General features: G+C 41.7%; 2 protein-coding genes and 1 long non-coding RNA gene across 5 annotated transcripts in view; all 3 read right to left on the reverse strand.

Annotated features, from left to right (window-relative positions):
* Nucleotides 1-2643: 2643 nt before the first annotated feature.
* The window catches only part of TUFT1 (tuftelin 1), a 48296-nt gene continuing 28375 nt past the window's right edge, over nt 2644-22564 (reverse strand). For all 3 annotated transcript variants that reach the window (XM_077192052.1, XM_077192050.1, XM_077192051.1), the window contains one exon: nt 2644-5018. The gene's annotated coding sequence lies outside the window, so the exon portion shown is untranslated. The remainder of the gene's footprint in view (nt 5019-22564) is intronic.
* LOC129133938 (uncharacterized) lies at nt 11262-16240 on the reverse strand. Its single transcript, XM_077192162.1, has 13 exons — nt 16234-16240; nt 15950-15991; nt 15763-15869; nt 15599-15679; nt 15422-15521; nt 14436-14496; nt 14318-14359; nt 14178-14221; nt 14034-14077; nt 13912-13952; nt 13713-13830; nt 12290-12383; nt 11262-11682 (listed from the first exon to the last, which is right to left on the reverse strand). Exons 1-13 carry the CDS (start codon nt 16238-16240, stop codon nt 11678-11680), a joined length of 786 nt encoding a protein of 261 aa, XP_077048277.1. The 3' UTR covers nt 11262-11677.
* Nucleotides 17394-19299, reverse strand: LOC143696243 (uncharacterized). Its single transcript, XR_013185669.1, has 6 exons — nt 19137-19299; nt 19021-19062; nt 18873-18928; nt 17702-18795; nt 17582-17623; nt 17394-17501 (listed from the first exon to the last, which is right to left on the reverse strand). It is a non-coding gene; the product is annotated as an uncharacterized LOC143696243 (long non-coding RNA).

Genomic DNA, 22564 nt, shown 5'->3' on the forward strand with positions numbered 1-22564 from the left:
TATGTCTCCTCATAATATCCCTATTCCCCCAGTAAAGTCTGATGGGAGTTATAGACTAGTACAAGATTTAAGGGAGGTTAATAAAAGAACTCAGACTCACTACCCAGTGGTAAAATATCTTAGGCACTTAATAAATAAAAGTAGCTAGAAAACCAACCATGAGAAAATTGCAAGAATTTTATTCATTCTCCCTCCCTCTTCAAAGAGAGAGATCAGAAAATTTCCTAGATTATTGAAATATTATAGATTATAGATTGAGGGGTACGCACAAGTAGAAAAATTCGCGTATGAAAAAAATTGACAGAAGGAGATGATGTAAAACAGACCAAAGAAGATATTGTTAAATTGAAAGAGTTAAGTTAAAACTAGCCTAAGTACCAGCTTTAAGCTTACCTTTGTTAGAAAAATCCTTTATCCTTTATACATAAATACAGAAAATGGAGTACCTCATAATATTTTAATTCAAGAGTAAGGAAGAGTAAAAAAATATCTAGTAGCTTATATATCAAAGATGTTAGACTCAGTAAGCCACAGCTAGCCAGTAGGTATTTAACAGCTACTGCAATCCTAGTAAAAGAAAGTTGTAAGCCTACTTTTGGAAGTAATTTAGTTAGGTTCACCTTGTACCATCTGAGGTCTGTTGAATTAAAAAAAAAAAAAACAAAAACAAAAACAAACAAACAAAAAAAACCAAAACGAAAAAACAGGTAAGAAGAGAAGAAAGAGAGAAGTTGAAGTAGGGAGGTGGTTAGCAAACTCTGAGATGTTAGAATGTGAAGTGATGACATCTTGGTGCTAGAAGAGAGCAGAAGTGTGAATGTGGGTTTTTTGCATGAAAGGCAGGGAAGTGTCTTAACACATGGTTGTTAGGAGGTTATTCAATGCCGAACTGAGGTCCAGAAAGGGTTTAGCAGAATGGGCCCTCCTTGAAGGGAAAAGAGGATAAGTTGACTAGAGAAAGGAAAAGAATGTCAGGAGCACCTGGGGACGCCAGGTTTGGGGTTGTCAAGGTTGGGAGGTGTCTGCCCACTCCCTACGAGCGGCGGGGTCTCGGAGGCTGCGGCAGGCACCGATCCATGGAGGTGACCCGGCGGCGGTGCTGGCAGCAGGGGACACACGGGTTTGCCAGGCAGGAGCGCGCTGGCTCCGTGGCGGAACTGCCGGGGGGCTCCCAGGCTGCCGGGGTCCCGAGTCGAGGATGGCAGTGTCGGCCCCAGTAAGTGGGCCGAGAGAGAGAAGGAAAGAGAATGAGAGAGAAGAAGAGAGAGAGAGGGCAAAAGGGACCCAAGGCTGCCCCCAGGGTCCCCATGCCCGTGGCTGTTCTCCCCTGCTCCGGCCCTGCAGCCAAGTGGCAGCACGGCATTGACAGCAAGGCCGTGAAAAGAGGGGGACGGGGCTAGCACTAAAAGATAAAATCAAAGCAGAGATTGCTGACTCTCCAAACCTCACAAAGTGGTTTGTTTTTCTTAAGTAAGAAGGTTCTTGGTCTTTTCTTTTGTGTGTTTTGTTTGCTGTTAAAAAGAAGTTTTTTGATTTTTTTCCCGAAGAATGGGTTTGTAAGGCTAAAACAATAAAATGCTGCCCAAAAAGTAAAAAGCAATAGATGTGATACATCTCGTGTTAAAATTGGTCTAGCTTTTCTTATTTAACTAACTGTAACTCACAAAAAGAAGAATTTACCTCTGCAGCTATTAGCACAGCTGGATAGAAGAAGAAGAGGCTGCTGTGGAAAAAGCTTTTAGCTAAACCCAGAAAGTTTGGAAGAAAAGTGAATGGTAAAAGTTAATGCAGTATTATCTTACTTTTATTACTATGCTATTAAGAAGCCCTTTCCAGGTACTACCAAAGCAACAATCAGAACCATGGAAAAAGGGTGAATTCATGCCAGCAGAATCAAAGGACTATCACATTTAAACCGGGTGATACCAAACTGACTTTCCAATGGGGACTGAGTGGTAATAGTTTGGAAAAAGCCAAATGATCCAAGAAATGTACAAAGAATAACACTGAATTCGGAAGTAAGACAATGCTTATACCACTGGTTTCAAGCACGGCCTGAATAAAACATCTCCTTAGGGGAGGAATACTCCAGATAGAAGGATCAAGACTGTTTTTGTGTTCTGACCTTAGCCTGAGAATTGTACAGGAGAGAAGGGGAATTACCATTTCCATCAGTAAACTTTATTTGATTCATTCCAATACTGGACATGCTAGCTGGGTTATAAGTAAATGCTTGAATTGTGAGAATAATTAGTATTGTAGTTCACAACATTTATGCTCTTATTGCAAAAAGTGTTCAAGTAATAACTTAGCTTTGTGGATGGGAATTATTAGTGCCTGGTGAATGAGAGATACCTGAAGAACGGTAAGAGACCACAGTTAAAGGGTGTCAAAACCAATTTGCCTGGGAATTAGTTAAGAGAAAGTGACAAGGAAATAGAGGGCACGACCAGATTGGCCTCTGTATTTTGCCACCGAGAAGATCAAATACACCTGCTGTGGGTTGCAACCTCACAGGCCTGGGAGGTGGGAGTATAAGCCATACTGGACCTCTGTTATTCCTGTTTCTGGCACTCATTTGTTCTCTTTTCCCTTTCGGGATACCAGCAAGATCGTGTTACAAATGCTGCAGAAAGCATCACGTGGAAAGAAACCAAAGTTCCTCTTTAATTACACACACCTATGTCAACAGCCACTGTTATAACCCATCCAAATTAAGAACCTGTAGGCAAAACGGAATAAATTATTGGATTACAAGAAACTTAGGAAAAAGTGGTAATGGATTTGGAATTGAATGTCTAAAAGGAGAGAGATGGATTTGTTTTAAATTTAATCTTGAAGATATGGTTCAAGAAGATTTGGTAAAAAAAACAAATAATAAACAAAAAGGTAAAACCAGCACAGCAATTGAACTCTGTATTGACCCCAAATTATCTATTGAGTCATATTACAAGACTCCAAGCAGTTATAGAAATGATAGCAAATGGAGCCGCCCAGGCTTAGAGTTATTATCAAGTCAGCGAAGCCAAACAAAAACTGTAGGGTATCAGAATAGGTTGGCTTTACACTATTTATTGGCCAAAGAAGGGGGTGTTTGTAGAAAGTTTAATATATCAAATTGTTGAAATTGATGAGCACAGAAAAGTCATTCTAGAAAAAGCAAAAGAAATCAAAGAAGAAAAAAAATATATATGTGCATATAATAACTGAGGTACCAGTCCAAAAATTAGAAAACAATGTTAAAACCTAGCTGGTAGGGTAATGTATTAGAAGAAATAAAGGTCTTTCATTTTATGTGTTACAACTGGTTTTATATTTCTTCCTTGTGTAATCCCCTGTTTTATTTTGCCAGCATAGTCCAGAAGATGCAAGTAGATAAGAAATATTGCTCAAGCCAAAGGATTTACAAAGAATAAGAGTGGGGATTGTGAAAAATGCGTGTATTTTATGATTGGCTTTTCGGAAATATTAAAATGAATATTATATGTGTTGTGTTAGAAAGTAATGCTGTATTAATTCTCTTAGGTAGTGTGTTAAATATAGTTTTAGGTTACAAAAACTGTTAATATAGAAACGATGCTATGTAAGATACTTTTTTTAAAGAAAGGACTTGCAGCGAGATAGCGGCCAAAGGACACCTGGATCTTTCAGAGAAAAAGAATTTATTGCCCTCTTAACAGAAGAAACAAACTTCTTCCTGCCTCCAAGGCGCTGTTAGGAGTAGAAGGAAGAAGTGGATGATGACCAGACAGAATCCTGTGTTTGAATGGAATTTATGCACCATGTATGAAGTGTATGACTATGCAACAGGCTATTGCTTTTAAGGGTTAATCCTTTGTTAACGGGGGTCCTTTTTCGGGCCCGTGCTGCCCAGAAAAAGGTACCCGGATGTCCGTAACTCTTTGTTTTTGTTGTCTCATACTGTCTTAATTCAAATTGTCCAAATTATTATTACTCTAATTGTATTACTATTTTTATAACCATGTTATTACTATTAAACTTTCAAAAATTTTAAAAGCAAGTGATTGGCGTTTTTCACACCAGTCTGTTAGGTGAAAATTATCAAAAGATTTTTGTGAGTTTTCTAATTTTGGCATTAATGCTGGCAAATTTTCAGGGTTTACTGTCTAATTGTGGGTCGAGAAATCTGTCCCAAACACTGAGGGGACTCTGGAGCTATTTGGGAACAGTTCTTTTTTGAAATTCTTTTGTGTTGGGATCAAAGGGCTGGCATTTGCAGGGGCAAAATAATTCTCTGTCTGTCCTGTATTTATTAAAGCAGCTGTCATATTCCAACCTCCTCCTCCTCCTCCTCCTCGTCGCACGGTTTGTGTGCATGGATGTGGCTGTGCAGACGAATCGTGACACAAAGTAGTCCCACTGGGTGCTAGGAGTGTGGAAGGCGAAAATGCGGAGGCACACCAGGTATCAGTTGTGCACAGTTACACGCTGCAGGGGGATCTCTCGGTGCCCGGCAGAAGGAGAGACGTGGAAGGATACATGCAAGGTGCTGCAGTTTTCGCCTGCTGTGGTGCCGTGTATAGACGCAGTGGCGGCAGAAGTGGTGTGACGGGGCACAGGGATGCCGGCTGTGGCTGGACAGCGGCACGCAGCGGCTCGGAACCGGGACCGAGCTGTGCCAAAGCTGCGGCGAAAGCAGTGGGGGGCGGCAGCGGGGCCGTGGAGATAGAACTGCGCATGCATGCGGCTGATCCCGGAAGCAGCGCTGTGGTTCGATGAGGTGGCATGGAGTGATATCACTGGTGCTGGGGTTGTAGCAACTGCGCATGTGTGGGTTCCGTCACTGCCGCGGCGCGGGCAGTAATCATGGCGGCGGGCGGGCTGGGGGGTGCAGGAGGCGGCGGAGCTGCGGGAACGGGAATGGGGCCGCGGCTGCGGCCGTGGAAGGGAACGCTGGGACGTCCGTGGTTGCAGGAGGCGGCGGAGCCACGCCATCCAGCAGCTCTGAAGTGGGAGGGTGCGGTGGGGAAGGCGCGGCTCGGCCCGTCATGCAGCGGCTGCGACAGGAGAGGGGAAGCGACCACGGGCGGCGCTGATGGGAGGCTGGGCTGGAGTCTGCGGCGCCAGCATGGGGTGCCTTGGGTGGCTGGGCGCCCCGGTAAGACAGTCATTAAAACACCCTAAAAATTATTTTAAAAGCCCTGAAAAAGCCCTAAAGGTATCCTAAACATTTCCAGAGAATTCCTAAAAAACTCCTGCAAAAAAACCCCTAAAAGATCCCTAAAAATCCCTGAAAAATCACCTGAAAGACCCTAAAAAACTGTTTAACCCCTACCTGTAACACTGTGGCCTCCAAACATCATCTCTACCTATTAATCGGGGTAACTGCAAGACCCTCAAACACCACCACAATCACCAGCTTGAGATGGTCTGGACAGCACCAAATAAAATAAAATAAAAAGCTTTATAAAAAGAAAAATTTTAAATAAAAATTAAATAAAAAATAAAATAAAATAAAATAACTGCTTTAAAAATGGGAAAATAAAAAAATAGACAATTTAAAAAAATAAAAAGCTTTAAAAACAGAAAAATTAAAACTAAAAATTAAAAAAAATTATAAAAAATAAAAGAAATGCTTTAAAAATAGAAAAATTAAATTAAAAAAATAAAAGAAATGCTTTAAAAATAAAAAAAATCAGAACTAAAAAATTAAATAAAAAATAAAATTAAAAAATAAAAGAAATGCTTTAAAAATAGAAAAAACAAAACTAAAAATAAATAAAAAGTAAAATTAAAATAAAATAAATGTTTAAAAATAAAAAAAATCAAAACTAAAAATTAAATAAAAAAAGCTTTAAAAATAGAAAGATCAAAAATAAAAATTAAATAAAAATAAAAAATAAAAAATGCTTTAAAAATAAAAAAATCAAAACTAAAAATTAAATAAAAAAGAAAATTAAAAAAATAAAATAAATGCTTTAAAAATAGAAAAAGCAAAAAATAAAAAGGAAATAAAATATAAAATTAAAAAGATAAAATAAATAGTTTAAAAATAAAAAATTAAAACTAAAAATGAAATAAAAATTAAAATTAAAAAATAAAAAAAGCCTTAAAAATAGAAAAAATAAAACTAAAAATGAAATAAAAATTAAATTTAAAAAATAAAAGAAATGCTTTAAAAATAGAAAAAGCAAAAAAAAAAAGGAAATAAAAAATAAAATTAATAAGATAAAATAAATAGTTTAAAAATAAAAAATTAAAACTAAAAATGAAATAAAAAATAAAATTAAAAATAAAATTAAAATAAATGTTTTAAAAAAAAATTAAAACTAAAAATTTAAAAGAAATACAAAAAAGCTTTAAAAATAGAAAGACCAAAAAAAAAAATTAAATAAAAAATAAAAAATAATAAATGCTTTAAAAATAAAAAAATCAAAACTAAAAATTAAATAAAAAAGAAAATTAAAAAAATAAAATAAATGCTTTAAAAAAAGAAAAAGCAAAAAATAAAAATGAAATAAAAAATAAAATTAAAAAAATTAAAAAATAGTTTAAAAATAGAAAATTAAAACTAAAAATGAAATAAAAAATAAAATTAAAAAATAAAATAAATGTTTTAAAAAAAAATTAAAACTAAAAATTAAATAAAAAATAAAAAAAGCTTTAAAAATAGAAAGATCAGAAATAAAAATTAAATAAAAATAAAAAATAATAAATTCTTTAAAAATAAAAAACTCAAAACTAAAAATTAAATAAAAAAGAAAATAAAAAAAATAAAATAAATGCTTTAAAAATATAAAAAGCAAAAAATAAAAATGAAATAAAAGATAAAATTTAAAAAATTAAATAAATAGTTTAAAAATAAAAAATTAAAACTAAAAATGAAATAAAAAATAGTTAAAAAATAAAAAAAGCTTTAAAAATAGAAAAATTAAAACAAAAAATTAAATAAAAAATAAAAAAAGCTTTAAAAATAGAAAAAGCAAAAAATAAAAAATGAAATAAAAAATAAAATTAAAAATAAAATAAATGCTTAAAAAAAAATTGAAACAAAAAATTAAATAAAAAATAAAATTAAAAAATAAAATAAAAAGCTTTTAAAATTGAAAAATCAAAAATAAAAATTAAATAAAAAGTAAAAAATAAAAAAATGCTTTAAAAATAAAAAAATCAAAAATTAAAAATTAAATAAAAACTAAAAAAAATAAATGTTTTAAAAATAGATAAAGCAAAAATAAATATGAAATAAAAATAATATTAAAAAAATAAAATAAATAGTTTATAAATAAAAAATGAAAACTAAAAAATAAAAAATAAAATTAAAAAAAATAAATGCTTTAAAAAAAATAAAACAAAAATTAAATTAAAAAAAATTTTTAAATAAAACAAAAACCTTTAAAAATAGATAAATCAAAAATAAAAATTAAATAAAAAATAATCTAAAAAAAGCTTTAAAAATAAAAACCTCAAAACTAAAAATTAAGATAAAAATAAAAATAAAAAAATCTAAACACTGCTTCAAAAATATAAAAATTAAAACTAAAAATTAAAAAATAGAAAATTAAAAAATTTAATAAATGCTTTAAAATATAAAAATTAAAACTAAAAAAAGGTAAAAAAAAAGCTTTAAAAATAGGAAAGTTAAAAAAATATTAAATAAAAATTAAATTCAAAAAAAAAATTAATTAAAAATAATTAAAAACCAAACTAAAATCCGTAAAGTGCTGTAAAGTGCCGTAAAAGTTCCATAAAAGGTAGTGTCGTAAAGCGCGACTGTCGTAAAAGGTGCGGTTTTACGACAGTCGCACTTTACGGCAGTTTTGCGACAGTCGCGCTTTACGGCACCTTTTACGACAGTCGCGCTTTACGGCACCTTTTACGACAGTTTTACGACAGTCGCGCTTTACGGCACCTTTTACGACAGTCGCGCGTTACGGCACCTTTTACGACAGTTTTACGACAGTCGCGCTTTACGACACCTTTTGCGACAGTCGCCCTTTACGACACCTTTTGCGACAGTTTTGCGACAGTCGCGCTTTACGACACCTTTTGCGACAGTCGCGCTTTACGACACCTTTTGCGACAGTCGCGCTTTACGGCACCTTTTACGACAGTCGCGCTTTACGGTACCTTTTGCCACAGTCGCGCTTTACGGCACCTTTTGCGACAGTTTTACGACAGTCGCGCTTTACGGTACCTTTTGCGACAGTCGCGCTTTACGGCACCTTTTGCGACAGTTTTACGACAGTCGCGCTTTACGGCACCTTTTGCGACAGTCGCGCTTTACGACACCTTTTACGACAGTCGCGCTTTACGGCAGTTTTACGACAGTTTTATAGAAATTTTACGGCACTTAACAGCACTTTAAAGTTTTTATTTTGTTTTTCATGTATTTTTAATTAATTTTTTTTTTATTTTTCTATTTTTAAAGCTTTTTCTTTTTTTTAATTTATTTGTTTTTATTTTTAATTTTCCTATTTTTAAAGCTTTTTATATGATTTTTAAAATTTTTTTAAATTTAATTTTTAAATTTAATTTTTCTTTTTTCAAAGCTTTTTATTTTTTTAGTTTTGTTTTTTATTTATTTTTAATTTTCCTATTTTTAAACCTTTTTGTTTTTTTAATTTTTTTTAAGCATTTATTTTATTTTTTAAATATTTATATTTAATTTTTAATTTTTCTATTATTAAAAGTTTTTATTATTTAAAATTTATTTTTAATTTTTTTTAATTTTTCTCTTTTTAAACTGTTTTTTTAATTTTATTATTTTATTTTTATTTTTAATTTTTCTATTTTTAAAGCTTTTTATTTTATTAATTTTTATTTAATTTTTATATTTAATTTTTTTATTTTTAAAGCATTTATTATATTTTTTAATTTTGCTATTTTTTGAATGCTTATTTTTAATTTTTCTATTTTAAAAGCATTTATTTGATTTTAAAATTTTTTTATTTAATTTTTTATTTTTCTATTTTTAAAGCTTTTTTAATATTTTTTAAATTCGTTTTTATTTTTAACTTTTCTATTTTAAAAGCTTTTTATTTTATTAATTTTTATTTAATTTTTATATTTTTTTATTTTTAAAGCATTTATTATATTTTTTAATTTTGTTTTTTATTGAATGTTTATTTTTAATATTTCTATTTTAAAATAATTTATTTGATTTTTAAATTTTTTTTATTAATTTTTAACTTTTCTATTTTTAAAGCTTTTTAAATTTTTTTGTTTTTATTTTCTATTTTTCTATTTTTAAAGCTTTTTTTTTAAGTTTTCTATTTTTAAAGCACTTATTTTCTTAATTTTGTTTTTTATTTATTTTTCTATTTTTAATTTTTGTATTTTTAAAGCATTTATTTTTTAATTTTGTTTTTTATTTTATGTTATATTTATTTTTTCTATTTTTAAAGCAGTTATTTTTTAATTTTGTTTTTTATTTAATTTTTACTTTTTAAATTTTCTATTTTTAAAGTTTTTGATTTTTAAATTTTATTTTTTATTTATTTTTATTCTTAATTTTTTTATTTTTAAAGGACTTATTTTTTTAATTTTATTTCTTTTTTATTTTTAATTTTTCTATTTTTAAAGCTTTTTTATTAATTTTATTATTTAATTTTTATTTTTAATTTTATATTTTGAAACCTTTTTTTTATTTTTAACTTTTATTTTTTTTCTATTTTTAATTTTTCTATTTTTAAACCTTTTAATTTTATTTATTTTTTATTTAATTTTTATATTTAATTTTTCTATTTTTAAAGCATTTATTTTTTTAAATTTTGTTTTGTATTAAATTCTTATTTTTAATTTTTCTATTTTTAAAGCATTTATTTTATTTATTTAATTTTATTTTTATTTAGTTGTTATTTTTAATTTTTCTATTTTTAAAGCATTTTTTTTAATTTATTTTTAATTTAATTTTTATTTTTAATTTTTCTCTTTTTAAAGCATTTTATTTTTTTAATTTTATTTTTATTTTTTATCTCTAATTTTTCTATATTTAAAGCATTTATTTTTTTAATTTTGTTTTTTATTTAATTTTTATATTTTTCTATTTTTAAAGCTTTTTATTTTATTTTATTTGGTGCTTCCCAGACCAATTGAAGGTGGTGATTGTGGTGGTGTTTGAGGGTCTTGCATTACGGCACTACATTTTATGGAACTTGTACGGCACTTTACAGCACTTTACAGTTTGGTTTTTTTTATTATTTGTTTTTAATTAATTTTGTTATTTTATTTATTTTTATTTTTAATTTTTCTATTTTTAAAGCATTTTATTACATTTTATTTGGTGCTGCCCAACCCATCTGTAGTGCATTTTTATACTTTGCAATACTTTGAAGTAATTTTGTTTTGTATCCCCATATTTTTCCCAAATGGTTTATCCCAAACTGTACCCCCCTCCCTTTACCTGTGTTATCCCTCTCCCGGGATGAGATCATCCCCAAACCCCACCCTGGCTCTCTGTCAATCACTCAGCCTCCCATCCCCTCCATCCAGAAGTTTCGGTCCAAGTCATCGAGTGATCAGCCAGAGGCTGGGAGTCAGCCCCCCAAGCCTTGCCCCATACACTGTCCTGTATGTCCATCCCCCAGCATCCATCCCTTAGGGTCACTTAATGGTTGGTAGGATGTTACCTGCTTTTGGTTTCCATCTCCCTTTAAATGTGACCTTGGCACATCTACCCGGGGCTCTCGGCAGGAGGCCCGGAGGTGCAGGAGCTCCTTTGGGACTCCTAATAAAACCTTGGAATAACCCCTGCTAAGAGTCGGCGCTTTATCTTCTACCGCTGTCTCTGGTGTCTCTTCTGCTGCAAAGGCGACCAGCCCAGGTGCCCTCAGCACCCTCGGGGCACACACAGAGAGTGTCTGCCCCCAGCCCAGGTGCCCTCAGTACCCTCGGGGCACACACAGAGAGTGTCTGCCCCCAGCCCAGGTGCCCTCAGTACCCTCGGGGCACACACAGAGAGTGTCTGCCCCCAGCCCAGGTGCCCTCAGTACCCTCGGGGCACACACAGAGAGTGTCTGCCCCCAGCCCAGGTGCCCTCAGTACCCTCGGGGCACACACAGAGGGTGTCTGCCCCCAGCCCAGGTGCCCTCAGTACCCTCGGGGCACACACAGAGGGTGTCTCCCCCCAGCCCAGGTGCCCTCAGCACCCTCGGGTGTCTCCCCGCTCTCGGCCGTGCCAGGGCTGCCGGCTCGGGACCGGCCGAGGGTTCCTGAGAGGCTCGCACAAACCCGCTGGGCCGCTGATTGTGGTGGTGTTTGAGGGTCCCCAGGACGAGGGAGGAGACGAGAATCTTGACTCCACCTTTCAGAAGGCTGAAATATTATTTTATTATCTCTATTATATTAAAAGAAAATGAGATATTAGAACTACACTAAAATAGCAAGGAGACATCAAAAAGCTGGAAAGGAATGAATAATAAAAACCTGCTCACAGCCCCGACACCGCTAGACCATGATTGGTCATCAAGTAGAAACAATGCACAGGAGACCAATCCAAGATGCCCCTGTTGCTAAACCATCTCCAGCCCACACTCCACAGCCAGCAGATCGTTATTGGTTCCATTTCTGTTCTGAGGCTTCTCAGGAGAAAAATCCCAGCAAAAGGATTTTCATCAAACACGTCAGTGCCAGGTGATGGCACAGGCAGCATTGGCCGGCCGAGGTCACTGTGTCATCCCTGCCAGCCCAGGTGTCACAGCAAGGAGGAGAGAGTTCACCCTGCAATACAGAGCAATACAACACAACACACATATTAACACAAGATGATAACCTTTTTCTATTTCCATTACATGTGGATTTATTGTTACAGGAAACCCAAAACAACAAAAGCACACAAAAAACAGCACTCATCTACCATTAACACCCTCTTCAAATGACACACAAACTCACCATCCCTCCCCTCACAACTGCTAAATTACACCCCAGCAATCATTGGTCCTCGGGAACGTGGTTCCCGGGAGCCTCCAAAAAATCCTCCTGCCTGACGAAATACCCGGTCCCTGGCCGGTCCGTGCCCAAACTTTGGCGATGAACGTCGCCTCGCTGACCGACCGGGACCAGGGAAAAAAAAACCCAGCCGGGGGGAAAAAAAAAAAAGAAAAAAAAAACCCAGCCGGCGGGCGGGGGGGGGAACCCGGCTAGGGATTTTTTACTCTAAATTTACAAATGAGTTGAAAAACCTGAAAAGCAAAAGTCACACACACGGTTAAATCCAGTCAGCATGCGCTCACACACGCAGAGACGAGCAGACACAGACAGACACAGACACGTGCTCTCACACACGCTCACGCACTCCCCCCATTTAAACGTTCCCTGCGGCCCTTACTCGAGACGCTGAAGAACACGCTTCCACGCTTCTTCTGGCTGCTGCTCCTCGACGTCAAATGGTAGATTCTGGGGAAATCAGTAGCCTCGGGGACCTGTGAGACGACAGGAAGCAGTCAACGAGTGGCTGACAGCTAGGACTTCTCCCCACTCTGACCAATAAATTTTCTACCCAAAATCCCATAAAAGACAGATGAACAGTAAAGTTTTTATAACTCTTCTACCTAACTGTGACTATGTGCCAGGGCAGGGCAGCTCCGACCATAAGTGGTACAACATGAGTACACACGATATAAGCCGACGCATACAGTGCAAGTGTACATGGAGTGTAAGTACATACAGTATAAGCCAACATAGGTACACACAATGTAAGTAAGTACATACAGTATAAGCCAACATAGGTACACACAATGTAAGTAAGTACATACAGTATAAGCCAGCATAGGTACACACAGCGTAAGTACATACAGTATAAGCCAGCATAGGTACAAACAATGTAAGCACATACAGTATAAGCCAGGACTTGACGTAACTCTCTGGAAGATACGAATTCTTGAGCCCTATACCCCTTGGGAAGATGGAACCTATAGAACTGCTGCAGTCACGTGAGGAGGGTGTAAGACGCTTCCTCCAGAAGTCCAAGAGAATGGCGTGGAAAAAAAGGCACTACCAAAGCCGCTAGTGAGAAGGAAGATGGATGAGAACATCTTGTCCCTTTGAGACATTCCTGTCTCAAAGAGTAAAAATGTAAAGATGCTGGAACAAGGGATATCCGGAAAGGAACGTGAGTAGAATACGGGAGATGTGGCACGGAATAGTGCCAATAAAGCATCGAGACATAACAAAGGCCTGTGACACGTAAGACAATGGACAGACTACATAACATAGACATGGACGACATAACACAGACACGGACGACATAACACAGAGACAAGTGGCAACTGCCTGGCACTGTCCCCGCAGGGACCCGAGATTCCTAACGCAAGATGAGCCAGAGGCTGATGATGCCAAAGGAAAGAAAGCCCTATGACAAGAGCACGTGATGATGAAATGGAACTCGTTAAAAGAAGTTAGTGCCGAAGTAGTTAAGAGGTTGCTCGAGAGGCTCGCCGAGCCTAGAGAAGGAGGCCGACTGCCGGGTGACCGTGGCCGTAGCTCCGGACGTGAAGGTGAGCTCCTCCGAGGAAAGATCCGTGACGACGTCGAGTCGAGGGAGGCGGACGACGCAAAGTACGCGAAAATGTGGAGATGGGTCGGAACTGCCCTGCCCGGCAAAGGCTCTGGGGAGGCTGAGGGGAAACCCTCTCCCTTTACTTCCAGAGAGCCTGTCCCACTACAGACCTCTACGCTAAGCTGACATCAAATTGCCTCCTGTGAGAGTAAAGGTTTTTCCCCTTCTCCCAGCCGCTGGCCCCGACACTTAGCTTTTGGAAGAGGAGCGGACAAAATCCATCCTCGGTCGCACGTGGATATTGAGATGCTCTCCGTGTGTGCTTCGGTGCTGCCGTTTCCAAGCTTTGGCTATGAGGCTCCTCTGGGTACCTAAGACAAAACAGAAAACCTGACTATTGCCCTGAAAGAGAGTAATCCTTGGGACTCGTCCGCAGCACTGCCCCGGCTCACCTCAAATCTTGATTTGACTCCGGAGGCTGCCCAGAAGATACCTGCGAAAAGAAAAGGTACACGCTTAGCATGCTGCTGTGTAACGCTCACCTATGGGTCAGCCTGCCTAAACCCCGACTCACCTGCCCTCCTCTGTTCCTTGGCGTGCCTAGGGCAGCAACAGCACCTGCAAAGAAACAAAGCAGAAAATTTGCTGAGATACTGTGAAAAGACAACCTCCCAAATCTGACAAGGATGCCACACCGATACCTTAAGCCTGCACACACCTGGCACAGATATGGTCGGCCAGGATAGATGGCAAGTGGACCACCTAAAAGAAAACAAAAACAAGAGGAGATGCTTAGAGCTGCACAAAAACTGAGACATCAGCAATAACAACTGCTTCTGTACGCTACTCAATGCTCACCTTGCCCACTCAGCCTTGACTGCTGCTCTCGGCCTTGACTTCCTAAAAAGAGAGACAAAGAACAATGCTGTAACAGCCACCATTTATGCTTCCTCTGCAGAGACAAACAGTGACTGACCTGCTCGGGGCAATCCCCTCACCTGGGATGGGGGGCTCTGCCCTGGATTTTATCCGTCTGCATCTGAAAGAAAGTTAGGACAAGAGTCAAAGGGCTGCAGGATAACTTAAGAGCTCCAGATATCCTGTGTCCATCTACAAATCCCACCTAGAGTCCAACTGCACCCCACATTACAAACTCCAAGTCCCCGGGACTTCTCCTATTGCACCAGGCTATGCGGCAGGGCAGAGCAGCTCCGGCACAAATGTGTGTGCACACACCCGTGACACAGGACAGGACGTGACAGACAATGGGGACACAACACAGACAGAAACCTCCTGGCAAGGAAAATGGCTGCGAGGACTGAGAGAATGCAAAAGGAGATGACCGAGGGGAGACGATGGTGAGCTGATGAGGCTCAGAGAAACCTGGAGGAAGAAGATGCTAACTGAATGATTTATTCCAAGAACTGCAAAGATGGATGCCCAAGAATCCTACGGCCAGAAGCCTCTGCCTGCCCTCACGTTCTTTCAAGTCCTACTCCGCCATAATGGATCCTGGCGGGGCACAGCTGTCCACACAGCTCAGAACAAGACCTGAAAAGACACCTGACCGGATGCTTCTAAAGAGACAAGAGAGTCTGATGCCTGTCTGAGCTCCTGAGGCCAAAGTTCTATGGCCTGGCTGCCAGGCCGAGGAATGCAGAGATCACAGAAGCTAACAATGATGCCAGGGTTTCTGACAGGCCCCTCCAAGGCCTAAGGTAAAGGACATGACATATGCAAACACACATAATACACAAAAGACAAGTGACACGATACACACCGGGACTGCTCTGCCCTGCGCACCTCAGCACTGAGATCCAAAGTCAGGCTTTGCTTTTAGGGGGCCTAAGGGGCCACTTCATGGACATCCCCAATCTCCAAAGGAGACTCAAAACCCCCCCCCAGTAATTCCCAAACCAGCACCCTGCTTTCATCCCCTCTGTGGGTCGTGCCCCTCTACTTATCTCTCGCACAGCTGGGGATGCCGGTCTCGGGTGCGAAGAAAGGCCACCTCGTCAGCTGGGAAGGTCCTGCTGGCACCGGGCTGGTGTCTCTCACACAGCTGTATTAAAGAAAACCAAACATCAGTGCCTGATCTTGGCAGCCCACCGGCCAAAACCCCACAAGTCTGCTACTCACCCTGCTCCTAAGAACGCTCAGCTGCTGGGGCCCCACGCTTCGGGCACGCTCAGAGACCGAGGCCGTCGTCACAGGGGGTGCCTGGGTTAAGAGGAGATGAGGTGATTTGGCATGGCTGAAACCTGAGGGGACCCTCGCTCCTCCTCCCTACTTCCCCGACTCACCGCAGCTCCTCGGCGGTTCCTGACCTGGCACACAGGGCTGGCGAGAGCGGCAAACCCGGTCCATCGGCCGCTGGGGAGGGGAGCCTGGCGTGCTCCGAGTGGATGGCCTAAGGCACAAAAACGAGAATGGAGACTTAGACTTGCCCCAGGAATTGAGACCTCAGCAACAAGAAATGCTACTGATCACCTTGCTCTCCTGAACTTGACTGCTGAGATCCAGATTTACTTCCTAAAAATAAAGACAAAAAACAGCGCTGTAACAGGGTCACCCTTGACACTCCCCCTGCACAGACAAATGGTGACTGACCTGCTCAGGGGAACCCCCTCACCCAGGATGGGGTGCTCTGCCACAGGTGCAATGCATCTGCACCTGAAAGAGAGTTAGAACATATGTCAAAAACCTGCAGGATAACTCAAAAGCTGCAAACACCTCAGGTCAATCTAGGAATGGCATCTACAGTCCAACTACACCCCACATTACAAATTTCAACCCCCCAGGGCTTGTCCTATTGCACCAGGCTATGCGGCAGGGCAGAGCAGCTCCGGCACAAATGTGTGTGCACACACCCGTGACACAGGACAGGACGTGACAGACAACGGGGACACAACACAGACAGAAACCTCCTGGCAAGGAAAATGGCTGCGAGGACTCAGAGAATGCAAAAGGAGATGACCGAGGGGAGACAATGGTGAGCTGATGAGGCTCAGAGAAACCTGGAGGAACAAGATGCTAAACTGAATGATTTATTCCAAGAACTGCAAAGATGGATGCCCAAGAATCCTACAGCCAGAAGCCTCTGCCTGCCCTCACGTTCTTTCAAGTCCTACTCCGCCATAATGGATCCTGGCGGGGCAGAGCTGTCCACACAGCTCAGAACAAGACCTGAAAAGACACCTGACCGGATGCTGCTAAAGAGACAAGAGAGTCTGATGCCTGAGCTCCTGAGCTCAAAGTTCTATGGCCTGGCTGCCAGGCCAAGGAATGCAGAGATCACAGATGCTAACAATGATGCCAGGGTTTCTGACAGGCCCCTCCAAGGCCTAAGGTAAAGGACATGACATATCCAAACAACACATAACACACAAAAGACAAGTGACACGATACACACCGTGACTGCTCTGCCCTGCGCACCTCAGCACTGTGATCCAAAGTCAGGCTTTGCTTTTATGGGGCCTAAGGGGCTGCTTCATGGACAGCCCCCACCTCCAAAGGGGACTCAAAAACCCCTCCCAGTAATTCCCAAACCAGCACCCTTCTTTCATCCCCTCTGTGGGTCGTGGCCCTCTACTTATCTCTCGCACAGCTGGGGATGCCGGTCTCGGGTGTGAAGAAAGGCCACCTCGTCAGCCGGGAAGGTCCTGCTGGCACCGGGCTGATGTCTCTCAGACAGCTGTGTTAAAGAAAACCAAACATCAGTGCCTGATCTTGGCAGCCCCTCGGCCAAAACCCCACAAGTCTGCTACTCACCCTGCTCCTAAGAACGCTCAGCTGCTTGGGCCCCACGCTTCGGGCACGCTCGGAGACCGAGGCCGGCGTCCCGGGGGGTGCCTGGGTTAAGAGGAGATGAGGTGATTTGGCATGGCTGAAACCTGAGGGGACCCTCGCTCCTCCTCCCTACTTCCCCGACTCACCGCAGCTCCTCGGCGGTTCCTGACCTGGCACACAGGGCTGGCGAGAGTGGCAAACCCGGTCCATCGGCCGCTGGGGATGGGAGCCTGGTGTGCTCCGAGTGGATTGCCTAAGGCACAAAAACGAGAATGGAGACTTAGACTTGCCCCAGGAATTGAGACCTCAGCAACAAGAAATGCTACTGATCACCTTGCTCTCCTGAACTTGACTGCTGAGATCCAGATTTACTTCCTAAAAATAAAGACAAAAAACAGCGCTGTAACAGGGTCACACTTGACACTCCCCCTGCACAGACAAATGGTGACTGACCTGCTTGTGGGAACCCACACACCCAGGATGGGGGCTCTGCCATGGATGCAATGCAACTGCACCTGAAAGAGAGTTAGAACATATGTCAAACACCTGCAGAAAATCTCAAAAGCTGCAAACACCTCAGATCAATATAGGAATAGCATCTAGAGTCCAACTACAGCCCACATTACAAACTTCAATTCCCCCGGACTTCTCCTATTGCACCAGGCTATGCGGCAGGGCAGAGCAGCTCCGGCACAAATGTGTGTGCACACACCCGTGACACAGGACAGGACGTGACAGACAACGGGGACACAACACGGACAGAAATCTCTGGGCAAGCAGGATGACTGCAAGGACCGAGAAGATGCCAAATGAGATGAGCAAGGGGAGACCGATGGTGAGCTGATGAGGCCCAGAGAAACCGGGAGGAAGAAGATGCTAACCGAATGATTTATTCCAAGAACTGCAAAGATGGATGCCTGAGAATCCTACGGCCAGAAGCCTCTACCTGCCCTCACGTTCTTTCAAGTCCTACTCCGCCATAATGGATCCTGGCGGGGCAGAGCTGTCCACACAGCTCAGAACAAGACCTGAAAAGACACCTGACCGGATGCTTCTAAAGAGACAAGAGAGTCTGATGCCTGTCTGAGCTCCTGAGGCCAAAGTTCTATGGCCTGGGTGCCAGGCCGAGGAATCACAGATGCTAACAAGGATGCCAGGGTTTCTCACAGGCCCCTCCAAGGCCTAAGGCAAAGGACATGACACATGCAAACACACATAATACACAAAAGACAAGTGGCACGATACACACCGGGACTGCTCTGCCCTGCTCACCTCAGCACTGTGATCCAAAGTCAGGCTTTGCTTTTATGGGGCCTAAGGGGCCGCTTCATGGACACCCCCATCTCCAAAGGGGACTCAAAAACCCCTCCCGGTGGGTCCCTACCCTGCGCCCCGCTTTCATCCCCTCTCTGGGTTCTAGCCCTCTACTTATCTCTCAGACATCTGGGGATGCAGGTCCGTGTCAGGTGCAAAAGAAGGCAGCCTCAACATCTGGGAAGTTCTTGCTGGCACTGTTGTTCAACAGCTTCCTGTTGTTTCTCAGTCAGCTACATGAAAGAAATGCAAATATTAATGCACGATCTCTGCAGCACACTGGCCAAAACCCAACAATTCTGCCACTCACTGTTTTCCCAAGAATGCCCGGCTCCTGGGGCCGCACCCTTCGGCCGTGCTCCAAGGCTGATGAAAAAACAGGAACGGATGCTTAGAGTTGCACTGGAAAGAGAGACTGGAGCAATGACAACTGCTTCTGTACCCTACTCAATGCTCACCTTGCCCACCTCACCTTGACTGCTGATATCCAGCTTTACCTCCTAAAAAGAGAAAGAACAGTGCTGTAACAGAGTCACACTTTACACTCCCCCTGCAGAGACAAACAGTGACTGACCTGCTCGGGGGAACCTCCTCACTCGGGATGGGTGGATGGATTTTGCCCTGGATTTTATCCTTCTGCGTCTGAAAGAAAGTGAGGACAAAAGTCAAAGGGCTGCAGGATAACTTCACAGCTCCAAACATCTTCTGTCTATCTAGGAATATCATCTAGAGTCTGGCAACACCCCACAAACTGCAAGTCCATGGGACTTGTCCTGTTGCAGCGGGCTATGTGGCAGGGCAGGGCAGGGCAGCTCCGGCACGAATATGTGCGGACACCCGTGACACAGAACGTGACAAACAGGGGGACAACAAACACAACACAGCATGCTTGTGGTGAGGGTCTCGAGGGGAAAAGGCAAAAGGGACCCCAAAGACACACTAGGTAACACGGTACGCCGGACAACACGACGTGGACCGGAACTGTTCTGCGCTGCCCGCCTGAAAGCTGCCGTCACAAGTAGAGCCTCTCCCTTTAGCTGTCCTAAGAGGCCCCTTGGAGGAGATTGCTTTTCCCTCTGCTAATTTTTAAATCTGTCCCAGGAACTCCTGACCCGCTGCTCTCCCATTGTGCCATCTCCAGGCCGTGGCCCTGACTTATCTTTTGGATGATCGGTGATGAGGGTCCACGTTGTACCTGAAATGAGTCTGCCTCGGAGGGCCCCGTGATGGCCTGTTAGCCTCTCGGTCAGCTACAATAAAGAAAAACAAAACCAAAGTATGAGTACAGAGTTATGTGGGCCAAATCCCAGCGAGTCAGATACTTGCCCTCTCCTGAGTGTGCCTGGCTCCTTCAGGCTCCAGCTTCATCCTGATTCCAAGGCTGTGCCTATTATTGTGAGTGCCACCTGGGTTAGAGAAAGGCAAAGTGAAATGGCATTCCTGTGAGTGCAGTGGATGACCTTGTGTGCTGTAAGATGTATGAATGCCTCTGCTCAGCTTCTGAAAAGCCTTGAGGTGGGGTTTCAAATAATCCCCCTTTCTCACCCTGCTGCCTTCAAAACCACCCCCCCAACAATAACTCCTAACTGGATACCTGCTCAGCCTCCCTCTCCTAGTCACAATCCTCAACTCACCTGAAGCCTCAATCTCAAACATCATCTTGGACCCTGGGCAGATCCCTCTTGTGACACGATGAATCTGCTGAAAAAAGTGTTGTAATTGACACAACCTGGAGCCTCTGGAAGCTGCGCTCCTCCTAAAAAAAATACAAAACAATATAAGAACAAAACCAGAAATTACAAATGCACTTTACCACCCCTAAACACAAAACCCAAAATTGTGAATGTAAATACTCCCTGTATTCTATGCTGTTTTCTTCACACTATCTTCAAAGCCTCTGTTGCTTTAGATGCCCAGAAACACCTGCTAGAAATAAGCTGAAATAAGCTGAAAGAGCCTCTTACCTGAAATGAGAGGAGAGCTCTTATCCCAGCACCTCCCAGAGGGGGAATGAAGGCCCTGGGCAAAGGCTGGGGTTAATATACCCCTGATGGTGCCCGCCTCTCGTTCCCATGGCACCCAGGAAAAGGGAGGGGGCGAATCCCACCGGGTATAAAAACCCTCAGAGTGCCTGCAGGTGTTTGGCTTCTCTGATTTGATTTCAAGGGGAGCAAAGGGCTTGTTATAGAAGAAAACTCTTCATAAAAATAACAGCAATTCATAAAACTCTTCATAAAAATAGCAGCTATTCGGAGCAAAAGGGCAGAAAACTGGTAAGAAATAAAAGTTTCTGTTTAGACAGCATAACTAGATAAATTGGTAATTTGCTGTTAACTTTCATAATTATTCCTTAGTGGCTATTAAGTAGTATTTCACGTGTGACTAAGCTGGGTGGAGAAAATTGTCTAAGTCTCCTTGGGACCTCTAATTAGGCCTAACTACATTGTAAGTAAAAATAAGAAAAATAAAAGCTTCCCAGGCAGTGTAAGGGTTAAGTGCATGCCAGGCTCACCCTGCTCTGAGATACTTGGTCCTATGGCACAGAAAGAAGGGCTGTGAAATGTAGTTTTAAACCCTTAAAATGCTGAAAAAGGCAGAGCTTCCTTCCAGTGCACCCCTCAAACAGAGGAAATGGGGCAGTTACCTCTACTGAAACTAATACAATAGCAAATAAATAGCTTCTGCCCTTTAATTTATTCTCCTTAATACTGGGAAAAGAGGGGGTTTCATCACTTTAAATCTCTCCAGTGATGAAAAAAGAGGGATTTTTCCCTCAGTTCAAACTCTTATGGAGGGATAGCTGGGCTTCTCCCTCAATTTAGGCCTCAGGACAACAAAAAGGGGATGGCTACCCTTAATTCAAACCCATAAGAAACATTGTCAAGATTTTCCCCTTCTACTTAAACTGGAAAATAATAGAAAATGAGGACTCCCTGTCAATTAACACCCCTAACAGCATAAAAAAGGCAGGGGTTCTTTCAACTGAGACCATTAAAATTGCAGGGGAAGCAGACTTCCTCCCAGTTTGAACACAAAAAATAAAGGACAAGGAAACTTTTTCCCTTTTTTCTAAACCCTTTTTCTCCTAATAACCTCTCTCCTTTCTGGGAGTGCTGTGAGGGTCTGGGGTCCTTGGGGAGGGACTGGCACAGTAAAAGGGGAAAGTTGAAAGCCCTCTCCTGGAACCCCACATGCTGCCTGGCCTGCTCAGATGCTGCCCCTTGGCAAAAGGGCTCTTCCCTTGGCATTTTCTCAAAGTGTTGCTCTGTGCCCGGGTGGGTCCGGCTGCTCCCTAGTCCGTGCTGGATGCTCCGACCGTAGTTCCTGGAGGGACCCTTGGGATGCCCCCGTTAGCCCCTCTGGACTAGCGGCTCCCTGTGCGGGTGTGCCTGGGTAACCCTCTGAAAGCAGCTGGGCACACGGGGGGCTGCTAGACCTTGGAGTGGGCTTGAGGTGAAGAAAGGTCCTGTGAGGAGTTCCTTCCCCTGCACAGCCCTTCGTCTGCCCCTTAAACCATGGGCTGCCAGACTTCCCTTTCTAAGGAAATTAACCGTCTTTCCTCTCTGTGTGCCCGTGGCCGAAACTGCGATTCGGCCTCCAAAACCGCAGAGAACGATTTCTCACGGACCGCGGCTGCTGACACCGAGAACTCTCGCCGCCCTTGGAGTGCCACGTGCCTCCTGCGAACCGATGTCGACGCGCAGCGGGGGTGAGTTTGGCTTTATGGGGAAGAGGGACAGTGCAGGATTTCTCCGGGAGCGAAGCTGCCCCTGCCGAGAACTTGGGCTGCCCTGGCAGTGCCGAGCACCTCCTGCAAACTGGCGTCGGGAAACGCGGGGGGTGAGTTTTTCTGTGCAGAAGTTCTCCCAGACCAAAGCTGAGAGCATCTAACCCTAACCACAACAACTTAGCTGGGTCTAAAACTTACAACCTTCGGACTGGCAGCGTGGGACCCAACCCGCTGTGCCACTGCTGGCCCCTTTCTAAAGCATTCCACTGCAG

The sequence above is a fragment of the Agelaius phoeniceus genome, chromosome 31 (genome assembly GCF_051311805.1).
Source record: "Agelaius phoeniceus isolate bAgePho1 chromosome 31, bAgePho1.hap1, whole genome shotgun sequence".
Classification (NCBI taxonomy): Eukaryota; Metazoa; Chordata; class Aves; order Passeriformes; family Icteridae; genus Agelaius; species Agelaius phoeniceus.

Excerpts from the sequence above, each read along its gene's own strand:
- LOC129133938 (XM_077192162.1), bottom strand. Across the intron at positions 15,522-15,598 it reads TGAGCGTTCTTAGGAGCAGG|CTGTGTGAGAGACACCAGCC; the intron begins GTGAGTAGCAGA and ends TCTTTAATACAG. Across the intron at positions 14,078-14,177 it reads GCCGACCATATCTGTGCCAG|GTGCTGTTGCTGCCCTAGGC; the intron begins GTGTGTGCAGGC and ends GTTTCTTTGCAG.